This window comes from Lycorma delicatula, chromosome 12 (assembly GCF_047948215.1).
Source record: "Lycorma delicatula isolate Av1 chromosome 12, ASM4794821v1, whole genome shotgun sequence".
NCBI lineage: Eukaryota > Metazoa > Arthropoda > Insecta > Hemiptera > Fulgoridae > Lycorma > Lycorma delicatula.
The window spans coordinates 6,720,736-6,747,755 of NC_134466.1; the positions used below are offsets into that span (position 1 = coordinate 6,720,736).

General features: G+C 28.0%; 1 protein-coding gene across 4 annotated transcripts in view; it reads left to right on the forward strand.

The window, feature by feature from the left end:
* LOC142333486 (uncharacterized) overlaps positions 1-17,034 on the forward strand; it is a 55,087-nt gene extending 38,053 nt beyond the window's left edge. For 3 of the 4 annotated variants that reach the window (XM_075380726.1, XM_075380729.1, XM_075380727.1), the window contains exons 7-10: positions 375-592; positions 2,607-2,791; positions 8,206-8,258; positions 16,022-17,033. In XM_075380726.1, the coding sequence (XP_075236841.1) occupies positions 375-592; positions 2,607-2,788 (400 nt within the window). In that variant the 3' untranslated portion in view covers positions 2,789-2,791; positions 8,206-8,258; positions 16,022-17,033. Of the gene's footprint in view, positions 1-374; positions 593-2,606; positions 2,792-8,205; positions 8,259-16,021 lie in introns of all 4 variants that reach the window. The other variant, XM_075380728.1, reaches the window with a different exon arrangement.
* The last annotated feature ends 9,986 nt before the right edge of the window (positions 17,035-27,020 follow it).

Sequence of the window (27,020 nt, forward strand, 5' to 3'; positions counted from 1 at the left end):
TATGAAAAGAGATTCTGAATTGTAAATTTTAAGGTAAAAATCAGTAGTAATTATACTAGGTAACAACTGTAATTAGGTAATTAACTGTAAAACAATGAAAGTGTATTTTTTATTTTGCGATTGATTGTGATGCGTTAAAAATTCACCTAAGCTAATTACTATTAGTAACTTCATAATTAATTTTTTTTTTAAATAAATTTTCTTATCATTTATTTTTACTTAAAACATATTGGATTGGGATTTTTGTATAAAAGCGATTTAACCAAAAACAGGATGAGCATCATTTTTTACTTTATTAATGGATTTTTTTACTGTATGTTGAAAAACTAATAAATTATATTTGCATATTATTTTAATTTTGTTTTTCTTTTCAGACAAACACCAGGAACATATCAGGGTTACAACAGCGGTAGTTACAGTGCTGCGGCATCATATTCACAAGGAGGCGGAGGTTATGGAGGCGGGTACGGCCAATCAGCTTATGATACGGGAGTAACTGGAGATTACTCTGGTTCTGGTTATTCATCAGCTGCTGATGGCAGATCTTATGCAGCACCTGCTGCCGATCCATCTTATAATGCTTATAAACAGCGTAAGTTAAACTTAATTGGTTTTTGTACTTTCTAATAATATTTATTTTATTATAAAGTCTTGTCTGAAATTGTGACTGTTGAATTTGCGGTAAAAAATTATATCGTATAATTTTATTGCGGTTAATAGTTCAGTTTGTGACTTGATGTTAAACTGTAAGCTACAGTCATAATAAATGCCAAACCATGTGTAGTGGTTTTAGCGACATATATGAGTTTCCTTGCAAGACTAGTGTAATACACATTGTTTTTGTTTGTCTGTATCTAATGTAATCTGCTTTAGCAAAGCAGATTTTTTTTGTGTGAAATTCATTAATTGATTTTGTCTTTCATTAACAGTACGATAAAAAATTCGTTCTTATTTTTTTAAATTTTAGACCAAACTGTAATTTTTATTTGTTTTTCGCTAACTCCTTTTATAAGAAAGCCGTCATAACTTTAAAAGTTATTTATTAATCGTGAAACTATAAAAACTGAAACGGCTTTATAATTTTGGAGTAATATATTTGAACGTGTTTATTTTTTTGTTTTACAAAGTAATTGTTACAAACAGATAATGTTTTACACATTATCAATAGCTGTATTAGAAATGTCACGACTAAATATTAATGAAGTGTTGCTTTTACTACAACACTTTTCTATTGAAAATACAAATTTTCCTATATAAGATAAAACTATTTACTTTTTGTCCCCTTACTCTAACTGAAAAGATTAATATAAAAGGGATGGTGCCACAAAATGGGCAAAAGACCCTTGTGGACACCTAATCTCTTCCATCTTTTACAAAACTCACTTCGGATTATAAATCATATAAATTAAGTAATTAATATTAAATTGTAGTATAAAACAATGTTAATATTGGTTCTAGACTATGAGTAGATAACCTTAGAGTACAATTATAATTAGTATTAGGATTACTCCATTAATTATTAATTTTGAAAAAGTGAAAGAAATAAAAGGAAAAAGAAAAAAAAATTATCACAAAATCTGTTTAAGGTATTTAATACTCGTGTTGCTATATATACTATCTTATATGGTTGTGCAGTACTGAAGAGAGATTGTTTTTTTTACTACTTTTAAGTCGTGGTTTTTTTGTTAAACCTAAAAATGAACTTTTATAAACATTTAAAGCATTACCTGTAGATATTCACTCTTATCAAAACCTTGCAAATTGTATTTTGTCTAAAAGAAAATTGCATGTATGTAAAGAAATTCAGTTTCTCATATATACATATGCGTTTACTTTTTTTAAACAAATATCATCTATTGTTTCTATAAGACAGGATAAATTTACTTTCCTTCCTATGTAATAAGGTGGCAGTTAGTCAGGATGAACTAGTTGCTTTAAAGCTGTCTTTTTCCTTTGACATCTTTCTATTGTGGTGTAATTGCATATACCTTCTTGCCTGATAATTACTGACTTCACAAGCGGCGCGGTTGTTCATTGCATGAACCAAAGATAGGATAACCATATCTGGTTTATAGTTTTTTATAACCTTAGATGTCTAAATCTCACTTCGTTACCTGTGAATGTCATTAGTATTATTCAGGTTTTTTCTTCTGGTTGCTGTTAATGGCAACCAGAATTAATGGTGTATATTTATTGTTGTTATGCATGTGTGGCGCATTAAGTTGGATGTCAGTTTAGTTGGCAAAAAAGTAGATCATCATTAAAAAATAATGTTGAAATTCATTATTTTTATTTCTGTTAATCTTATTTTTTTGGTTTTACATTGTATATGTACATTTAAATTGACATTTACTAGTTATGAACTGTACTATGATTTTGAATTATATGAACATTTCTAAGTGTGGGTTTTGTTCTACAGCAGATTTTTGTTTATTTTTTGTAAGCGGTTCTTAAATATTTCTATATATTATTTTATTTTGGTAACATGTTATAGAGCCTAATGTTAATGGTTAAATATTAATAAAAAAAATTAATTTATTAATTGTGTTCTGATATTTATTCTTTTTAACCTTTAACCTTTTTAACCTTTTTTTTAACTGTTGCAGCAGATGCAAGTGGTGGTTATGTTTCAGCTGATGCCTACAGTGGTTACAACAGCTCCACCAGCGGTTATAGTTCAGTGCAAACAGGATATGATGACGGTAGGGGTGGTTATGCTGCTCCAGCGCCAGGTGGATATAACCAGCCCTATGGGAAACCTGCTGCTGCGGCGGCTCCATATTATTAATAGGTGGGTTCATTATGTAGGGTAATGTTCATAATTTCATTTTTTGAATTGTATAATATTTTTTGTGTATGTCTAAATGTTTCTATTTTGACAAGACACTGTAAGCTGTATACAGTATCAGGAATTAAAAGGCTATTGTAATATTTACGTGTAAAGTAGCTGTGATAGTCTTTCTTCTTTCTATTGAAAAATATAAAGGAATGTTTCCTGTGAAATTTTACTTTACATTTGGAATACAGGAGTTAATAAATTGCTTTTTAGTGATCCAGTATCTTCCTTGGATAACACCGTTTAACATAACATTTTACACTATTTACGGCACTGTGTCAAAGATTTAAACTAGAACAGAATTGGTTGTATTTTAAGAAGTGATATTGAAATTTTCAGCATTAAATTTTTTGAAATCAGACTTACTGACCTTAATTTTATTTGCTGTTGCTTTTTTTATTTTTGACTTTTGTCTTTTATACTTCTTGATTACATGTACTTAGTATTTATATTTATTGTTTATATACTAAATTTTATTTTATTATTTTCATATCTGTTTTTATAATGTATTTTTTAAGTATTTTATTTCTTTCGGTGACAAAGTTTTTTTTTTTTTATACCCGCCTCATTTTATTTATTTTTCAGTTTGTTAATCTCTTTACACCCTCTTAATATACTGAACCCTGATATCAAGATATTCAATTTACTGCCAGGACAATGAGATCTGCCGTGGAAAATTCCTCTATAATGTGTCCCTAAAAGAATCATCTGATTTTAAAATTTCATAATTATTCAACTTTTAATTCATTTTGATCGAGCAAAGTTCTGTTAAAAAAGAAGGAACACTCTTGAACTTTGTTCACAGTGTTAGAGAAAATGGTGACTCTACAACAGAAGGCATGTATTATACACTTAAATGCCGTATTAGTTCCCATAGCATATAATTTTAATTTTCGTAATTACTGTTCAGTGTGATTTATGTTGTGAATTTGGTGCTGAACCTCGTACCACTCAGGGCATAATACAATTGGTGGTGTAGACAATTTAGACAAGGTTGTCTGTGTATGGGGAAATCAAGTGGTTGATCCCGTGTCTTAAACAAAGACGTGGAGCACATCTGTCAGAGTTTCTCACATAGCCCCTGAAACTCAACTTGCTGATATAGAAAAAATATTCCCAGACATAACTGGCTTCTTCTGCATCAATATTTGTGTATGAAACCGTATAGGATTCAGCTACTGCAAGCTCTTCATGAAGATGGGTCAATCTAAATGAAATCAACCAATAAAAAAAATAATTTGTTGCCGACATATTTTATTTTTATTTGTACATTTTCTGTATATCTGAGAGCACAAAGCAATTGTATCATGTTAACAGCCATTTTGTGTAAGATATGCCATTTTTGGCGTTTTTAAGGGTTAGTGATAACTTTTTAAGATATTAACTTGAAACAAGAACCACCTTATTCTAAATGCAACCATCTACAATGCATGTTATAACCAAAAATTATTATATGCCTACTAGCGCCCATGATGATGATGATGAGGTAGAGTGTGTATACGAAGAGATTGATGAAGCAATTAAACACGTAAAAGGAGATGAAAATTTAATAATAGTTGGAGATTGGAATGCAAGCATTGGAAAAGGCAAGGAAGGAAATATAGTGGGTGAATACGGGCTGGGCAAAAGGAATGAAAGAGGGGACCGACTTATAGAGTTTTGCATGAAGTATAATTTAGTAATTGCCAACACCCAATTTAAAATTCATAATAGAAGAATATACACTTGGAAAAAGCCAGGCGATACTGCAAGGTATCAGATAGATTATATCATGGTTAAGCAAAAATTTAGAAATCAACTTGTTGACTGCAAAACTTACCCTGGAGCAGACATTGATAGTGACCATAATTTGGTGATAATGAAATGTAGATTGGGGTTTAAAAACCTGAAGAAAAGTTGTCAGATGAATCGGTGGAATTTAGAGAAGCTTGAGGAAGAGGGGGTAAAGAAGATTTTTCAGGAGGACATCGCAAGAGGTCAACCTTGGGTTTCAGACGATATATTGCAGCTGATGGATGAACGTAGAAAATATAAGAATGCTAATGATGAAGAAAGTAAAAGGAACTATCGGCAATTAAGAAATGCTATAAATAGGAAGTGCAAACTGGCGAAAGAAGAGTGGATTAAAGAAAAGTGTTCAGAAGTGGAAAGAGAAATGAACATTGGTAAAATAGACGGAGCATACAGGAAAGTTAAAGAAATTTTTGGGGTACATAAATTAAAATCTAATAATGTGTTAAACAAAGATGGTACACCAATATATAATACGAAAGGTAAAGTCGATAGATGGGTGGAATATATTGAAGAGTTATACGGAGGAAATGAATTAGAAAATGGTGTTATAGAGGAAGTTGAGGAGGATGAAATGGGAGAAACAATACTGAGATCTGAATTTAAGAGAGCATAAAAAGATTTAAATGGCAGAAAGGCTCCTGGAATAGACGGAATACCTGTAGAATTACTGCGCAGTGCAGGTGAGGAAGCGATTGATAGATTATACAAACTGGTGTGTAATATTTATGAAAAAGGGGAATTTCCATCAGACTTCAAAAAAAGTGTTATAGTTATGATATCAAAGAAAGCAGGGGCAGATAAATGTGAAGAATATAGAACAATTAGTTTAACTAGTCACGCATCAAAAATCTTAACTAGAATTTTATACAGAAGAATTGAGAGGAGAGTGGAAGAAGTGTTAGGAGAAGACCAATTTGGTTTCAGAAAAAGTATAGGGACAAGGGAAGCAATTTTAGGCCTCAGATTAATAGTAGAAGGAAGATTAAAGAAAAACAAACCAACATACTTGGCGTTTATAGACCTAGAAAAGGCTTTCGATAACGTAGATTGGAATAAAATGTTCAGAGTTTTAAAAAAATTAGGGTTCAAATACAGAGATAGAAGAACAATTGCTAACATGTACAGGAACCAAACAGCAACAATGACAATTGAAGAACATAAGAAAGAAGCCCTAATAAGAAAGGGAGTCCGACAAGGATGTTCCCTATCTCCGTTACTTTTTAATCTTTACATGGAACTAGCAGTTAATGATGTGAAAGAACAATTTAGATTCGGAGTAACAGTACAAGGTGAAAAGATAAAGATGCTACGATTTGCTGATGATATAGTAATTCTAGCCGAGAGTAAAAAGGATTTAGAAGAAACAATGAACGGCATAGATGAAGTCCTACGCAAGAACTATCGCATGAAAATAAACAAGAACAAAACAAAAGTAATGAAATGTAGTAGAAATAACAAAGATGGACCACTGAACGTGAAAATAGGAGGAGAAAAGATTATGGAGGTAGAAGAATTTTGTTATTTGGGAAGTAGGAATATTAAAGATGGACGAAGCAGGAGCGATATAAAATGCCGAATAGCACAAGCTAAACGAGCCTTCAGTAAGAAATATAATTTGTTTACATCAAAAATTAATTTAAATGTCAGGAAAAGATTTTTGAAAGTGTATGTTTGGAGTGTCGCTTTATATGGAAGTGAAACTTGGACAATCTGAATATCTGAGAAGAAAAGATTAGAAGCTTTGGAAATGCGGTGCTATGGGAGAATGTTAAAAATCAGATGGGTGGATAAAGTGACAAATGAAGAGGTATTGCGGCAAATAGATGAAGAAAGAAGCATTTGGAAAAATATAGTTAAAAGAAGAGACAGACTTATAGGCCACATACTAAGGCATCCTGGAATAGTCGCTTTAATATTGGAAGGACAGGTAGAAGGGAAAAATTGTGTAGGCAGGCCACGTTTGGAGTATGTAAAACAAATTGTTGGGGATGTAGGATGTAGAGGGTATTCTGAAATGAAACGACTAGCACTAGATAGGGAATCTTGGAGAGCTGCATCAAACCAGTCAAATGACTGAAGAAAAAAAAAAAACCAAAAATTTGGTAAGTGTTAAGGAAATAACCTAAAAATTATTAGGGGAAAATTTTTTTCTGTGCTCTCAGATATACATACAAAGAGAAAACGTACAGATAAGAATAAAATAAAATATATCAGCAACACCCATTGGTTGATTTGATATGGATTGATCCAGATGACAAATGACAACATGTGGTGTTTTGAAATCTCCCTCAACCAGTTGGCAGAGGACAATTTTGTAACATGTGTAGTGTTAAGTGACAAGGGTACTTTTAATTTATGCGGGAAGATAAATTTCCTCAATGTTGGAATGTGGGGTATGGAGAAACCACATGAATTTGTACAGCATGAAAGAGCTCTCCCAAAGTTAATGCTTTTTTTTTGAAAAGTATATGACCCCTTTTTCTTTGAGAACACTGCTATTGGAATAACATATCTTTATATGCTTGAAAACTGGCTTTTCCCTCTGTTACTGGCCAATTTGGAAGATTTTAATTTCTAGAAGACTGAGCGACACCTATTCGGAGTCTCTATTCAAGAATTTTTGAATGATAGGATTCCTTAACAATAATAGGCAGTATGGGACTTTACAATTCAGCTTTTCATTGCTGGCCTCCCAAGATCGCCACACCTCACTGTGGGTGATTTTTTTTACTTGTGGGATTTTGTAAAAGATTCTGGCTACAAGCCTCCCTTTCTGGCTACAGCGGTTGAATTGCAGGACTGCATAATAGCAACTGTGGCAGGAGTGAATTGAAAAATGCTTGCTAAGGTGGGGGAGCAGCATATTGAGCATCTATGATTGTATAAAAAAAAATCATGAATAAATCTAATACAAAATTAAAAGTTTTTTATATACAATATTTTTCAAAATATAAGCAATTCAAATCTGATGATTCTTTTTGGGACACATTTTATTAGGTATTCAGTTGTATTACTTCTTGATATCATTTAATATTAATTGCTTCTATAGAGGGGGAGTTAATTTTTTACAACTGTTTTTCTGCCCCATAATTTGTTGACAAGCTCACAAACTCAGATGCCCATACCCATATGTGGTGTGGTGTTAATGAACATGAAATCAGTATATAAATAAAGGAACATAAAGGAACATTATTTATTCATAAAGGAATAAATGATATAAAACAATGGATTACTTTCAAAATGGTTTTTGTTAATATATTAGTTAAAAGATTGCATATGAACATTGATTTTTATATGTATCTCTTGTTTTATATTTAAAAAAATATTGATAGCTTGTAGTATGTACTGTTTACTTTTGTATTAACCATATATTAATTGCATTTTCCATTTCTATATATACCACTACTAAAATTCATTTTGTACATTTATGTAAACTTAAGTAGTTTATTTGTAATTTGGCATTTTGCTGTTTAGTTTTTCTGGTGATATAACACCCACTGTTTATTTGATCATTAAAAACAGTAATGCAGCAGTATACAACAAATCACTTTAGGAACTTTATTTATGATTTTCAGATCAGTCTGACAGCTACTTGGCCTTTAAATACGAATGAAAACCAGTAAATATGGTAAGTCTGCAGACTTGTTTTCATTTTTGATGACTTATTTTTTAAATTTCTATTCAACAAATCAGCATTATAATATTTTTATGAATTTAAACACTTTGAAAGGGAAAGAATGTTATTTTTTAAAATCAGAATTAAATTTAAATTTGGATTTTTATACTGTTTTGAGATTTTCCCTACTTGTAGGACAGTACAGGTTTTGATTTATTAATCTTTCTCTACAGATAAATATATATATATTATTTTTCTAAAATCTATCCTTTCAAGACCCACATCACTTCTGTACTAATAAATATATAATGCAAATCAACTTGATCCACCCAAGTACAGAATTAAGAAATATCTTACCTTAATTTGTTGTTTTTCTACAAGAGTACACAGCAACCCGCATCATCAGTTGTATATAAAAAAGTTTTTGTATAATTACATATAGATAAAAAATATTAAAAGATTAAAAAGTTAAAAAGTAAAAGATTTAAAATACAAACATATATGCAAGGCATATGGAATCAATTGTGTAACATACAAGTGACCAGCCAAATACAATACTGATACTACATAATGAATATTCTATATAATATCTATGAAAGAGCTGCTATCTATTGCAGCTTTTATAAGCAGATATCCTTTAAAATCTGTCTGTAGGTTGATAAAGTTAAATCTTTGCCTGTTATTATTATTTTCTTTTACGGCCAACATGGGACCACTTAAGTCAATTTAGTTGGGATCTTTTCTGAGAAAAGCATGTTATTTTTCTCTTCCGAGCTGCCCAGTATTTCTTCATCCGTAAACACCCTCTTCGTTGTATTTTGTCGTTTGTCTGTCTTTTGTTTAAATCTATTGCTTTTGTCTTTTAGCTTTGTAATTTTTCCAGTTTTATTCTGTAGGTCAGTCAGGGAAATTCCCAATTCTTTCATATCTTCTCTAATTTCTTTGATCCATCCTACTTCTAGCTTTTGGAACCAGAGCTTTGATTTGTGTTTTGGCTTCTTGAATATTATTTGCTAAAAGAGGGGGAGGGCATCTGCAAATCCCAAGCGATTTAGTGCGATGGAGTTTTTCTTAGTGCCCATTTTTATATTTTTGGGATTTATTTCATACCATTTTCTCCTGACAAATTCGAGGGCGCAGTTAAAAATGAGTGGTGAGAGGCCGTCTCCTTGCATCAATCCAGTTTTTTTGGAGAAGGGTCGAGAGAGTTCACCTCTGAATTTCACTCTGGACTGGGTATTGGTTAAAGTTAATCTTCGCCTGTATATATGAATATTTTCCTAAAATATCTAAATTTTTATTTAATTGCAGTTTTTTAACTTTAAATATTTCTAAATTAGTATTAACATCTGAGATAGATGTTTGTTTATTGTTTTTAAGATGATCTGCAACATTAGAAAAGCCAATTTTTTGTTTTTATAATGCCTAAAATATTCATAAAATCGGGCTTTAAAGATCTGTTGGTTTTATCTATATAATATCATCACGATCATTACATTTTATCTTATAAACACCATTAAATTTTTATTATGTGGTTGTTAGTTAAAAGCCACATAATAAAATATTTAAAGAACACTAATAACACTGATTTATAAATTTATGTGGTGTTTGTCAGATAAAATGTAAATGATTGTGAGGATATTTATATAGATAAAACTAATACATAGTTAAAGCCAGATTTGATGAACATTTTACACATTATAAACAAAAAATTGGGCTTTTCTAATGTTGCGGTTCACCTTATAAACAATAAACATTCTATCTCTGATGTTAATACCAATTTAGAATTAAAGATTCAACTTGATCATCCTACAGACGGATTTTGAGGAAAAGCTGTAATAGGTAGCAACACTTTCATAGATATTATATAGAATATTCATTTACTTAAATAATATCATTATTTTATTTCGTTGGCCCCATGCGTGTTACCCAATTGACTCCATATAGCTTGCAATTGTGTTAGTTTTTTAAACCTTTTAATCTTTTAATATTTTTTATGTTTATTATTTTATAAAAAGTTTTTTTACATACAACTGATGTGGGATGCTGTGAAAGTACTCCTGCAGAAAAACAACAAAATAAGGTAAGATATTTCTTAATTCTGTACTTGGTAGGATCAAGTTGATTTATATTTTATATATATATATATATATATATATATATATATATATATATATATATATGTACACACAAACTTTCTTGTGCAAAATCAAAAATTTCTATTTACGTGTTGATCACAATGCTTATGTTTGTTAATTTCTTTTACAATTTTATATGTTGTCTTCTTAGGAGGATTATGAGAAAGATCATAGTTTGCTAAAAAAGACTTTGTGGTGTTTTTTTTACAGACAATCTGAAAACCATTGCTTTAATATTTATCATGGACTAGTAACAAGTTACAATTTGTAGTGCTAATAGCCAGTATTGTTAATCTTAATATGTGTATTAAACTTTTGTACAAGGGTTACTATTCTGTTGTGATTTTTTTTTTTTTTTAATAATTTGTTACTAACTTTGGATAATAAATAGTACAGTAAAAAATACAATTAAAGTTATGACAGATTGTTTTTGTATCTTAATATTTTATTGAGGTGAATGTAAGAAAGTTAATTATAGTGTGGTAAAAATGTTTTGTCCCATTTTGTTAAATACAATTTTCTTTTGCTGAAATGTCCAGCTCTTAAGATTGCTTCATCTAATTTATGCAGTTTAAATTTATAGTATTACTTACACTTTTTCTAATGCTGTGTTGCCGTTAGTAATGTTGTAAATCTATCCCTCATTTGTTATGCTTTTTTTTCTCTCGGATAATAGATTGCCAATTAGGTGATTAAAAAAAAAACCATTGGTGAAAATAAAAATGGGACTTGGGATAAATAAGACACGAAAAAATTATAAAAAAAAAAACTACATCTAATTCTTTAAATTAGGTTTGTGCAGTTACCACAAAACTACTGTTAATACAATAAACTGTTCATCGAGCTATTAGATGTTTTATTACCTTTGTGGATAATAATGCTGATTTCTTGAAATTGTTAGTCTAATATCGCTCGTAAGTAGTGTTGTGTCATAGTTTAATATTAGGTTTGAGGGAAAAGTTATTGATTTTTATTTTGATAATGCCTTTGACATTTTGACGTGCATTACATCATCTAAATTTCAGGGCCATGTAATATGAGAGAACTGTTGCATCAGTCCTTTTTATATAAGGTAGTGCTAATTTCACAATAAAACTGAAATATCCCCAATTTTAAAAGATCGGTATAACAGCATTACTGGATTTTCCCATTAAAATGATTTATAAAGAATTCATCTTTTTTTTTTTTAATATTGAAATGTTATATTCAGTTCCCAGTAAATTGTTTCTCCAGAGTTCAAGAAAGGTTTAAAAACAAAATCAGAAAATGGAAAAAGGTTATTTAAACAGAAAATTTTGCTTGCTGACCAAAATTATAGAGTGTAAAGTCGTACTAAGTATACTTATGAAGATACATACATAAAGACAGTTAATTTTCTTTTTGGCAGAAAGTTAAAAATTTGTATTACAAAATCATGTTGTTTTCAAATAGTTATTTTTATAGCTTAAATAGGTTGAAATATCAATAAAAAAATAAATTAAAAAACAAACTTCCTGTCCTGAAAACTTCCTGTGTGTAGTTTTTTGCAGCAATAGTTTATTTTACCATATTTTCCTTCACGTATGAATTAAGAGATAATATTTTAATTCTTATAGAATGAATTTTATACAATATGGTTTATCATTTGGTAGTAATATAATTTTATTTATTATAGAATATTTTTTTGTGTAATAGTAATTGTGTGTTATTATATATATTTCCTTAAGAATATGATAAATTTTTAAAATGCAAATAAAATTGCTAGTACGATGTTAATATTAGTTTATTAATGTGAATAATTTTGTTTTTTTCCGTCTTATATTTCTATTGAAAAATTACAATTTTTAGTGATAATGCCACTTATAGTTACAGACAAATAATTTAAATTTATTACAGAAATATTCTGATAAAATATTCACTTAATTTTGGCAGGATGATATATCTTTGGCATATTTAATAAAAAGAAATTATAATTTTACAAAAAAGGAATTTACGAGTTTGGATTTATGATAAATTATTGAATTTAAATGGAAAAAAATATTTTTTTATATTAATATCAATATCAATTGACGTGAAAATTTATTGAAATTTATTTCAATTGAAGTTTTATCATTTTTCATTCAAATGGATTATTTTATGCAGGAATGCTTTATCGAATTGATTGAAAGCTTTCTCTTTCATGGTTATTAAACAAATTTTTTTTATTTAAATGATTAAATTTTTAATTTACTGGTTTGTTACCTTGTGATATGAGAATATAAGTATTTTTTGAGAAATGTTAATGAGGTTATTACTGATTATTTTGATGTTTTTTTTTCTGTAAAGAATCATTGCCTAATACTTAAGGCTTAATTTTTACTTAAAAATTAAGGGAATTTTTAAATTCTCTCAAATTAAACTATTTTTCCTTGTCTATGGTTAAGGTTTATAACTAAAAAGGAAGTAAAAGGAAAAATCAAAAAAAGCTGAGAACAAGTTTCGACTATGTAATGTTTGTTCATAAAGAAAAGCAAAAACTTTCATTAGAAAGTTTCTAATTTATAGATATTAACTGTATACACACATTTTTCCTCATCGCTTTTGTTTTGCCATTAATAATTACAGTATGTAGTATATTAGGTTTTGACGTTAGACAAGAGATTTAATACATTTTTTTCTCCAAAGATAATACCATGCATTTAAACAAAAAAATTTCAAAAAATCAAAAGTATATTAAGTTATTAATTTATTATAATATGCAAAGACTGAATTTTTACTCAAAAATCTATGATCTATTGAACTTACATATTAAAGTAATATTATTACTTATTATTTCCAAGCAAAGCAATTTTATTAATTAAGATTGAAATAAAAAGAAGACTGCAATGAGCTGAAAAAATTATTTATGTGTGCACATGGAAGATGTATTAAGCAGTTACTGAAAAAATTTGAATGTAAACCCACAGACATAAATTAACAGTAAAACGGTACAAATAACATGCAATAGTAAATATTAAAATCATTAAGTATTAATCGAATGCAAAATAACAATTAAGAATAAAGAAAATTAATACATATCCAAAACTAATTTCAAAATAACCAAAACTGTATTTAAAATAGGAAATTTATTGTGTAAGTATAATTTTATTGATATTTTTTAACATCAGTATGACAGGCAAATAATTTTCAAATAATATTTTACAATAAGTAAGGGTAATCTAGAACAGGAATGTGTGTTGTTTATATTCAAAATTAGCATTAGCATTACCTACAGCTACCCGGTTATTTATTAAATATATTGAAGCGGCTTGATATACACAATGGTGGAAACATTTAATTAATGTATTTTAATTTTTCAAATAATACATTTTCCTTATCAGTTTTCATGTTAATTAGCTATTAAATTTTATGTAATAATTAATATAGTATTCACTACATAAAGATGAAATATCAAACTATAACGATCTAACAACTAATTGTCTTGATAAAAGTGCTTCATATCCTGTGAAAGTATTTTTTTATTTCTGTTCGTTCATGATACTTAATTAGTGCATGTTTACTATATGTATGTCAATACAGTATAAAATAAATTATATTTTAAAGAAGCTATCTGGTTACAATTCTATAATTATTATAGCAGGATTACGTTTAAAGTAGGCAATGTTCATAGAAGAGTTTTTTTATATATATATATATAGAGAGAGAGAGAGAGAAAGAAAGAAAGAAAGATTGGTATAATCTTTTTAGTTACATTGTAACTGTTTTTATCTTTGAAAGTAATTACAGAAGTATTAATATTATACATGAGGAGTTGAGATCAGGTTGATGATAATCTTGAAACTGTAATAGATTGATAATCAAACAGTTAATTTTATACATTAGCTTATCTTGTAAGGCAGAATTCAGCCTTCCATGAAGAAACTTTACTAATTTCTGTTATCTTCAGTACCGGGTGTTTATTAAAGAACTTCGATTATAAGTGACAGTTTACTTAATACTTCAGTTTCTTTTAATATCAATCGGTATCATGAAAGACTATACAGTTACATTTCTTTGAGTACATAATTTTCACGTGTACCTGAATGATAGTAAAAATTATAGGCTGTGTTATAGGTTGTGTACAGCTATGAGCAATGATATCACAAATGAGTTATGAGCCACACAAATCTCTTTAGTGTGGACAATGTTCTTAGTGTATTTTCAAGCCATAGGAACCAACTATTTTCCATTTTACATGTTTGTATATTTAACATAGCACAATACGGGGGTGTGGCTGAATGTAAATTTGTTTTTAAGTAGCGCGTTTCTGTTTTGTCATCTAATTGCGGGCAGAAAGTAATTGGGTATTCGAGAAGTATCGATTATGGATGCCAATCCATGTCAATTCTCTTTTATTTTAAAAAGTTTTGTTGAGAGCCAGCAGGTTTGGAAATGTGTTATGCTATGCAGTCGCTCAAACATTTTTCCTACCGGTTAGTAGAGGTCATTCTCGAGGTTTTTCTCTGTTGTGTAGATAAATAAGTTAACATCCATCAGGAATGTTGTTGCATCTCAGGCTGATAATGGAATATCCAAGACTAACTAAAAATGGAGTTTGCTGACACATACACGTCGTGTGAGATAAACTCTTAATCGAATGCTTCTTCCAATATCTTGTACTGCCACTTTTTGCATGCTTTAAATTTCCCTGAGAAAATCAATTTCATTACTTTTTGGAGCCCCCCCCCGTTATTTGAAGCTTGGATTCTTTCCATTTACTCATTCCTGTATATGCAGTTTCCCAGGCCTTAATGGTGTTAGTGTGAATTTAGAAAAACTTTTTCTTTTCTTAGAAAGTGATATTCAACAAACGTAAATGATGATGTTTATTAACGTTTTGCTTTCTGCTGCGGCTATAACAGTATGTAATAATACCTTCACATATGACAAAAGAATCTTGCACATCTCACACCGTTGTTTATAATATGCACTTGTTAAATTCATATTGTTAAACAGTTTCTGAAACTTTTGAAGTTCTTTTATAAACGCCCACGTACTTAATTTGTCAAATTTAATTTAGGTCATTAATGTTTTCTTACTGCAGATAAAAGTATGTTACGCCCAGAGTTTGACTTGTTACAAATCATCGTTAATGTGACAGACAAATAATTAATGAAATTAATGGATGTACAAATCTATTAATACTTAAGGTATTTTTACAATAAAAACAATACAAATAAAAAAAATTATTAAATAAGGAATAATAGTAAGTCTGTTATTACATATGTTACTAACTTGTCTAGTCGTAGAAAATTACAGATTATTTATTACCTTATCTCATTGAGACGATTAAAATTTAGACTGTATTGTATATAAAAGTAATTAAGTATTATTTATTTAATTAAATGGAAGGAATAAAATAAATTTTATCGCATAGTATAATAATTAACACAAGTCCTGTTCTAGGAATTATATTTATTTCATGTATCTTGTGTGTAGATTATGTATGCCTATAAAATTAATCTATTTAAAGATCAGTTACAATTATATCAGTGAAATTTTATTTTATTATAAATATAGAGTAAAGAAAAAAAATGATTTTTGTAAGATGTAAAAGTAAAAACTGATATATTGTCTGTCATTGTTGGTTATGTTATTTTTTCTTTCTCATGATATTAAAGATATTTTGCGACATTTCAGGTTTGAGAAATCGGATTCTATCAGTTGTTGATTCACATACAAGTAATTATCCCCGAACTCAAGTGACAAAATGACTATTTTTGAAGTTAGTGTCATTAACTATTATTATTGGTAATAATGATAATAATAATTATAAAATAATATTTCTTATCGTAGCAATGAACAAGAGGATATAAATTTTGAATACAACATTTATTTAATATAACGATACCTTGGTTATTTATTTGGAGTTACTTATTTTTAAAATTCATAAGTTATTAATGGAGACAAAAAGTCAAGTGCATTAATTGAGGATCGGGATACGATCAGATTAATAGTTATTTGATTTTAATATGAGTAATGTAAGTCCTTTTTTTAGAGAAGATTACGATAGTTTATGTAAGTAAAAACTAGATGATTTAATGAAATGATGTGGTGGTAATCGTACAAGTTGTTTATGTTAATTGAATAAGATAATATTTTATTTATAATATTACTGCATTATTATTCAAGTTCTTTTAATATATATTATTTATTTATTATTAATTTAATATTTTGATAGTGTACATTGTAGTTTTTTTAATAGATATATTTTTTGTGTAAAGAAAAAATTTTTAATAGTCATTTGTAATGTGGTGTGTATTATTATTAGTAAGTATTATGTTACAAAAAGTGCATTTGCGTTAATAAAAGCATGCATTTTGCATTCCTATATATATAATATATATATTTTAATTTCATTATTTTTACTACTACCACTACTAGTAAGAGTATTTTTGTTTATGCAATAGCAGTTATATAATTTATTACTTATACTATTGTTTATGTGTAGGTTATTAAATTTTTTATTGCAAAATTGTTAATTTTTTGTTCTACTCGATTGTAGATGAGTTGTGTTATCTTTTTTGCTTAAGTTTTTTTTAATGACATTATAAAATAAGATTGTAAAACAAATTTTTTAAAAAATGTACCTGTTTAAAAATAAATAAATGCTTATTAAAAAGGAAAAAAACATTTAAAATTATCAATCTTACTTTAAATTTTCTGGCTTTATTTTTATTTTATTTTTAAGAATATATCCCTTGTAAAACCTATTTTTTCATGAAATATTTTCAGACATTTATTTCTGTATAAGTTAAAATGAACAATTTTAAGAAGAATTTTTGGTAATAAATCATTGAAAATATAATGAAGTTGTGTTTTCTGTTAAATCAGACTTTGTAAAAACAAATGTGATGAAATTTTATTATATGCAGGACAATTAAATTATTGAAGACATAGAAAGATTTGAAGCGCTTGCAAATTATGATTATGTATGCGTATATATGTATACGCATTGATAACACCAGAATAGTATAAAAATACTCTTAAGTAATAAGGAATCATAGATTATGATGCTAGTACTGCTATTATTCTGTACTAGATACAGATTTTTGTGTGTATAGCGGTAATGTGATTTTTATTGATTTATTCATACAGAGTCAAGAGTCCTTTTTCACAGCGATTGAGCTTAGCTTTTCGATGTAAGAATCATAAAATATTTTTATAGGTGAGTTAAAGGTTAATGATCGGCTTTATTTTATTTCCTAACCAGAAAAACTTGGAAATATATTAATTATAGAAAAGAAATCTTTTTGACCACATTTTAACTTGATTTTACACCAGTATGAAATGCAAAAATAAAGTTAAAAACTAATTTTTCAGTGTTAATTCTCACAAAATTTGGATGTATGTGTTTACTGATAGTTTTCCAATTATTGTTTATTTTTCAAATATATTATTTTTATTATAATCTATTATTTTTAGTAAGGAATTTTTTTTTGGAAATTACCATAAACCAACATATTTTTTGGCAAGCTGAATAAGAAAAAGTAATTAATAACAGTTATGTTGATGATTTTATATTTCTAAATAAAGTGATCTAATTCCTTTACAGTAGGTACTTTTCTAGCATAATATTACAGTAACTTGTTAACAAAACAATTATCCTGTATGCTATCTTCAGAACAAAACTAACAGCTTGTCCAGTGTTTCGGATGATGATGTTACACTATTTTGCCTCTCTGCTATAAATTTTTTCTTAAAGAATCTTAATATCTTATCATCCTTGCTATATTATTATTTGCCATGGTTTGTATAATATGTGCTTCATCCAGTCAGAAAGCTCATGAAAGTCTTTGTGCCTTGGCATTTTCTTTCATTAAAAAGTCAATCTGTCATCAAGAAATTATAATTATGCATCAGCATGTTTTTTTCTGGAGTAAATAGTAAAATAAAAATAATGAGCATTTTAATCATTGCATTTATCTTCAGCTTATTAAAAATGAAGTAGGTTTAAAAAAATAATTGAATAACATTTTCACTTGGAATTGGCAAGCAACTGGTAAATGGATAAATGTTGATAAAAAACCCAGATTGCAAAAGGTCAGGTTAATGCTAAGTATATATATATATATATATATATATTTTTTTTTTATGTTTTCTTGGTTTGTAATGTTGTGTTGTGTAAAAAGTATTCAAAGTTTGATAATTGTTTTGTTTGAGAGAAATTTTTGGAATGAAATGAAATGGCATATGAAATATTAATGAATAAAGTATGATCTTTTCTATACTATTTAATCTTTGTTATGAAGTGAGATTTTAAGTTTAAAATTCTTCTGCAAAGGTTTAGTTCAACTAGTACTATAATTGTTGGATTTGTGATCGGTAGTAGCTAATTATGATTTTTCATTTACAGTGACCGTAGTAGTATTTATTTCAGTAACTGTAAACAAACTTAAAAGGGATGTAATATATTTGTGTGTTGCTGAAGTGAATTAAACGTGTTAGTTCTTAATGGATATATCAGAACACGATTAATATTCTTGAAATAAAGAAAAAGGGTTGTATATATAGGTACAATAATATTTTATTATTTTCTATAGGAAAACAAATTCACAAAATATATTATCTGTATTTCTTATAAGAAATATTAAAAACTATGTGTACAGTCAAATGTATGTAATTAGTGGTAAAACAGATTATGTTCAGAAATCCATTAAAAAAAAACTTTACCTAAAATCTAATGATAACATATTCTCATGTAATATTGACATTAATTTTATAAAAGTTTATAAAGAAAAATGTGTACTGATGTACGTAATCCTTATAATATTTGAAAGCTATAAATTCAGTAAACAGTTACATATAAAGTGCAACTCGTAGTAAACTAAGATTTTTATTCTTGCATTGCAGTTTTATCTTTAGGTACTAAAACATTTGCAAGACCAAGTACAAATTATTTATTACACATACTTATATAAAATTTATCAAGTAGATGGAGTAGTGGTTTTTATAGATATTAAGATAATTACTCTGTAATCTAAGCACTCATTTTAAAACTTGCGACTGTTAATCTAGGGGTCAGATTCTCATTCTTGTGTTTCTGAATTAAATTTTGTTCATAAAGTTCGTGGAAGTTTGAGAATATTTTAATATACAGCTTTATTGGTTTTAGCGATAAACAACGATATGTTATTATAGAATTACTATATTATTATTTTGTAAAATGATTTTTAAGTCAAAATGAACCAATTTGTATGTAACTGAGGTTTGTAATCGTGTAGAAGCTAGTTTTATTACAAAAGAAGGCTGATAATATTATTCAAGGAAGTTATTGATGGGATTTTCCTTATTTTTTGTAATTTACAAAAATTCTGCAACATTTTGTTAGGAACAAAATAAGTAATAGTGCATGTGTCATTAGCCAGACATGTTGTAGGCTGTTTGACTTTGTCAATGTATATAAGTTTATAGTAAACAACTGAAATCCAGATAGAAATTTTTATGATGTATGAGTGTTAATAATGATTTGTATGTACTGCTTTCAGTGGTGAAAGTTTTTTTTTCAATTTTTTCCAGTTCTTGTCTTCACTATATTTCATATCTGTTAAATTAGCCGATGACAACAAAAAGAAAAAAAAAAAAACATTATAGATGTTAAACAAGCAGAAAAAGACAAAAACATTGAATCGATCAGTAGTGTTTGGTAAAAGTTATGATTGTTAGTCCTAAAAACAATAATACCTATTATTTTACTTCCACATAAAAATATTTACTATTTTAAAATAAAAAGACTTTGTCTTGTAAGGATAATTCCAAATACGAGAGACATTATTAAATGAATATTCTTATATTAAGTTTTGTATTGTGCATAAATATTTATAAAATTTTAGATATCTTTCACAGAATCATGTTTATGAACACCTTCAAGTGTAATTAGAGATCCTCATTTTTTTAATGTTATACTAAATTATATAGAACATTGATTAAAAATAGAACCACTAAACTGTGGAATAAACTGAACAGAAAGGTGTTCACCAGGTGGAAATAATTATAAGAAAACAGTTTTTAATTAGCATTACTTGATTGCTTTAAGACTGTTAAAAACAGGCATGTTGATTTTATACTACTAATATAATTTAAGGACTGCAGGTATTGATTACTCAGATACGTAATAAGTAGCGCCTCTGTTGTAATGGCAGCAAATATGTTTACTTCAAATTGAAAAATAAAATGAAAACATTTATTTATACATAGTTTAAAAAAAAATTAAAACCTTGATTAACCAGAACATTATTCAGAACTTAGTGCTAGGATCTGAACTATAGAATTACAGTTGATCTTTAAAAGCAAATACCAGTAGAAATATAACAAATTGTTACTCAAAATAGCTTTTATGTGCTTTATTAAGAATAGTTTATTACAAAGTTATGAAGATCCTTAAATGTCATAGCCAGTAATTAGTAGTTGACGTAGGTGTATAATTTAGTTTTAAAAAAAAAATAAGCTGGAATCATAATGCAAAAAATTTTTCTACACAATTGAAAATATTTTGACAAGAATTAAATTTGTTTGTTTCTGTTTATAATAAATCTGTGTAAAGGTATTACACAAATGTTCTTCATAGTCAGTAAAATTATACAATTTTGATTTCATTAATTACTTAAAAGGAAATTTTGTGTTTTATTAGAAAAAATGTTAAGAGGACTTGTTACAGTAAATAATAAATAAAAAACACGTATAATATAAAAATTAAAACAACCTAATTACAGGTAACAATATTTTGGATATCGCAGAATTTAGTTATGTAATTTTTTTTTACTTGAAAGAGTTAATTAATCATGCCATAATTCAAACTTTTCATTTGAAGAAGATTAGATATTAACAAAACATTTAATAATATTATATTATATTTTTGGTGTTATTTAAGATTAAGAAATAATACATAAGGAGAATGAAAACGAATTCAATAATTTAAAAAAAATATTTTAAAATTTACTAATTAATGATATGTTAGGAGATAAAAAGTTTGTAAAGCAGTGAAAACTTTGAAACAAGAATTTGATCGTTAAAAGATTATTCTGGTGTAAAAATATCTAACGCATCATAGAATATATAAATATGTGCAAAGTAAGTGTCAAAGTGTCAGTTTATCAACTTAATAAATTTATTAATCATATTAAAATATTTCTGTCTGTGGTTGCATGAAGAGGTTCAGAACAGGTAAAAATTGTAATAAAATGGTCAGTATATGATTCAAAATAAATCAAAATCTATCTCCATGTGTGCACTATATACATAAATTATTATTAATTTGATTTTTACTTTTATCAATCTTATTTTTATATTATAGAAATAATTTCTATTCTGCTTTTTTATTTTTATAAAAACAGTATTCTGTTAATAAAACAACAGATTTTATTGGAAAATGCATGTTTGTACTTGTGAATATTAACTTTTTCTTTCATTTTTATCGGTTTGAGAGAGTATTATTTTTGCATGCTTTTTTTTCTAATTTCATATAAGGTTTAAAGAGAAACAGTAATATATTGTTTACATTATTATCAAATATATATGGATACATAAAATGAAAGATAAAAATGATATGCGCTGTAATTGTGCATATTCTGAAATTGGCTAATACAATTTTTATGCTAAGAAGCTTACTTTAAAAGACATATATTTATTAACAAAAATAATTTTAACGATTTTACAGAATATAATTTTTGTTACTTAGCTAAAACAGTGTGCATCAGATCAAAAAAAACTTTTGTTAGCAATTTTCAATTTAGATTTTTTATAATTCTTATTAAGAATTATTAGAGTATTAAGTCATTTTCTTTTATATTTATTCATTTGTTATTGTATATAAATCAGATTGCTTATTTATACATAGTGAATGAAGCTAGCAGCTAAAAATGATTGAATAATTTGTTTTACTAATTATTGAAATTTGAGGAGGGTTTTAAGCAAATAATTTATCCAGATATAACTTTGTTGGTTCAAGTAATGCTTTAACATAGTGTCATCTTTGTGTTATATTATTTTGAGCCTTTCAGTAAAATAGATATTCTGGTTTCTGTACTGTTTGCTCTATTAAAATTCAGAAAAAAAAATTGCTTATTGTGTTAACGCCATTACTGTTCTCGAGGTAGAAATCTGAAAATTTTATTGTACTTCGATTTTTTTCCCAAGCAAACTACTGATAATTTTCCACAGTGATCTTTTCTTTTATGACTAAATTAACACCTTGAATGAGTTTTGGTTTAGTAATCAATTTCAGGATTTAAGAATTAAAAAATTAAGATTGTTTTCAATTTTAAATTTTTGTTGGAATTTTGACTAGTGTGTTTCCTTAAAGATAACAAAATCATGTTCAATCTGATAGCCTGAGAAACAGCTGCAGTTGTTACAGTCGGTTTGCATACATATTTACACTAATCATCAAACTTGAATAACATGTAGTGATTGTAAAATATCCTTATCAGCTATTTAAACTATTCCTAATGTATACGTTGCTATCTGTAGCGACAAGTTTACCATTAGACTATCCCAGTGGGCTTATTTTAAACTTAAAACCACAAAAAAAAGTTACACTAAAAGTAACCAGAAATATGAGAGTACGTACACTTGTTATTGTAGCATACAGCATTTCTGTTTATCTAAAGTAGCATTTCTCAGTCGGGGTGTCATAGTGATCTCAACTGTTATTGTGAATCAGCTGCAATAATGTTTTCACTAAATGGATTAAGTATATACATCTCTTCAAAACATAATTTTTATCTTCTGAGAAATACTCCTTCAGCTGAATTTTTAGCCTACTCAAATGCATCTTCATGCTAGAATTGGAAGCGAGTAGAAACATCAGAATTTTTGCTTTTAAAGAGAATTAATCCAAATGTCAAACTTCTTAATGAAAACGTGAACCTTGTCATTAATAAAATTTTTTATCGTGTCTTGTAAATTCACATTCATCATTTAAATGCGAAAATACATCAGTAAGCCAACATCAGCATATACTCATTGAGAATGAAAAAAAATGTTAATTCATCTCGCATTTCCAATAACTGGGTTAACATTTTTCACATGATAACCACCTGACTTCTGTACAGAAAAAGAAATTTCTTTCTTTTGGCACATTCATCGCATAATTAACTAAACAGCCTATTCCATAACGGTCGACTTTAATAAAATTAAACCATTTTTACAGATTTACAAAGAATATTTTTGAGATTTTACGGCAAGAGTAAGTCTGTGAAGGAATACCATCCATTCTGTTCTTGGTATAAGATCTTTTAATTTTTTTTATAAATCCACTGATGTTTTCCTGTTAATTTCCTTTACACCATCACTACATACTGCAATACATTTTGTCCAATCTATGTTATATTTTTTTAGAAGCTATATAAAAAACATCAAAAAGACATTGTCCTGTTGCATGACAAGGTAGTGATTGGCAAACAAGATATTTTCTTTGATTAATCTGTCCCTATTGCATTCATATCTTATAAAACATAAGAACTAAATAATGTTTGCCACATCTTTTGATTCATCAAATTGAGTACTAAAAAAATCTATCTTTGCCTTGATAAAATCGTAAGAAAGCGGGATTTTTTTTTTTTTTTCTTTTTCTACCGATTAAAATACTGACCACATCAACTGCAGCAGGTAATATGAGGTTTTCTGCGATTGTGTGGGGTTTGGAGATTGTAGTTACTTTTAATGCTATCCTCTGAAGTATTATCTGAAAGGTAATTACTAAAGGAAAAAAAGAAGGCCACTCTTAATGCTGCAAGATAGATGCTTTATACTTTTAGTAGTAAGGTTTGATTTAAAAATAGAAGCTGGTTGATTTCTCAAAGTATGTTATTTTCTTTCGAAAAATTCCAATGGTTTACTTTTATGATCTGGATGTTTAGATTCAGTCTCAAATTAATTTTGATGGCTTCTTTCTTTTATCAGAAAAGACTTGAAAGCAAACAACGCACTGTGGTTTTCTATCCAGTAAGGTTTTGGTTCCATTTGTAGTTCAGGGCTGTAAGTTATGGTAGGTGGTTGTGGTTGGTGGAAGAGACCATACGAAGGTGATAGGAGGATGTACAAATACGCTGATAGAAATGTCTTCCGAGGCATTTGCATTGGTGGTATCCAGACAGAGGCCAAACTGATGATTGTTGTGTTATCAAGTTTAAGAGTCTATAAGATGACCTCTGGTAAAGTCTTATCAAGGCTAGGAACAGATGGGGTGGTGTGTTGACTGGGTTTGTCATGTTATTGTATTATCTTGTCTGTTTATCAATTTATTCATGGACGTAGATGGCTCTCTTTTACATAAAAAAAAACCTCATTTGACCACAGATTAAGATTTTGAAAATTTATTATTTTCAGTGAAAAACTGCACTTTTAAAAACTTAAAAAAGGCACCAGACAACACACACTTCACAATCGAAACTAAATTGATGTTCTGAAATCCCTTGCACTTCTTTTATGATTGTGAGTGTGTGATATGTTCAAACCCCTACCGTACATGTTTGAACATGTGCTCTCACAGGCAATATTATGCAAGCAGACCTAATCACAAAGAGCTCGTATGCAGTAATAAGTTGGAACCTGTAGACTCTTGTTTGTACACTTTATACAAGCATGTTCGTACTTGTCGCTCGCCTAAATAGTCTCGACTAGATTTCATTCGGTTGGGATTGTAAAATATTCATATATATATGAATATTTTGCAATAAATATATATATATATATATTTTTACTTTTTGGGGGGTCGTGTAGCTGAAAAGGTCGAGAATCATTGCTGTAGACTGTACAAATACTTTAAAAAATAAGTTTCCTTTAAATCTTTGTTACTAAAAAACTCTGCTCCCAATCACTTTTGGTTTTTTTAGATTTGAAATTGTGCAAAAAATGTTACAATACCATGTTGAATACATGCAAAAGAAAATTTTTTGTAGATCACTAATTTTCAATTATTGAAGATAAAAAAACATTGCATGTTTAACAACCATAAGGTAAAATAGGTATATAATGTATATGCTTTCATTAGGAATTTTTTGCTTTAAAAGATAGGAATTTTATTTAAAAATGAAAGCCTTAAATCATAATAGGTTGTTTAAGCTTAAGTGACAATGATAACAATAATAATAGTAAAGGTAACCCATATATTTTTTTGTATTATGAGTAATTTTCTATTTTACATCACAAAAATCTGAATTGAAGAGGTAAATGAGTTATAGATTTATAATTGCTACCTAATTTCTTTAACTTATATTTTTACTATATATTTTAATATATTTTTTTACTTAATCAGTATGTGAATAATTCATTAAATTCTTTTAAATTGGAAGAAAGTATATGTACATGTGAAAGTAAACTGCGCATATGCTGGGTAGTGTTTAGATTAGAGGTTGTGTGTTAATGACCCTGAAGTTTTGGTTGTTAATATAAAGTTATTCAATGTGTTTAGGTTATGTAACTCAACTTTTAACAATACTTCTGTGTAATTCCAGACTGATTGGTTTATAATACAATGTTTTTATTAGATGAACCATATAATATACAGTATAGTCCCAATAAAATATTAGTGGTATCATAGTCTACTTTATGGGGCAGAATAGTATAAAATATTTCTGCAAGTAGACGTAATATTAACTGCATTGAATGGGCTGTGAGCATTTTTAAGTTAATAATAGATAATAATTAAGTAAAATGTAGTTAATCAGGTTTTCTGTTACCTAAAATATTACATTATTTATGTATAAAGTTTTTAGAGATTCATTTTTGAGGTTATATTTTTGTCCAGATTTAAGAACTGCATAAATAACTGATTTTTATGTTGTGAATTATGTATTGTGTTGTCATTGATTAACTTGCTTTTGTATCGAATTTGGTTTTTGCGCTTGAATGAAATAAAATAATCTGGATTTCAGCCAAACATCAGAAGATTCTTGATGAGTAAACTGTAAATTTTTTGTTATGGGTTTTCCAGTGCTCACTTGTTTTATCAGAAACCTCCTCATAAGTTACTAACTAGGCCAAGACTGTGCTAGTTACCTACAATGCCAGTTCAAGACCGATGTATGGATTGTTTGCACCTTCCTTTGTAAAACGTCAGCCCTTATTATCTTCAACTCCTGAGTATTTGTAGATTATAAAGGTCAGAAATAATGATTACATGTACATTAGATGATGAAAACTTACATGTTTTGAATAAATACAAATGATAAGGCTTAATTGATTTAATATCATTTTGTTAAATTATTTTCAGAGTGACTAACTAATTCTTGCATATAGTTTTAATGTATTGCCAGTTGATAGCACCACACAAATATTAGTGCTAAAGTGAATACTAGAATACTGCTTGAAAATCTAACTTTTAAAAAAAAACAAAGTGTATGTGGTAGTAGTAGAAACTACTTGTGCTAGTCACCAGATCGCAAAAGCATAATATTGGATCTGCTTCTGAAATGTTAAACGAGGAGTATAATTGGATTTAGTATAATTGAAGTTACAAATGGATAGAAAAAAAAAATGGATAGAGAAATGAAAAATTGTATATTTGTGAAAGTTTCTTGTTGAAATGAGGTTTGGCTCGCTAACATGTACCCCAGGAAACCATTCCAACTTTTCCAGGCATCATACAATGGGTCAACCAGTTGTGTGTGAATCTGAAATGAATTATCTGATGCATTTT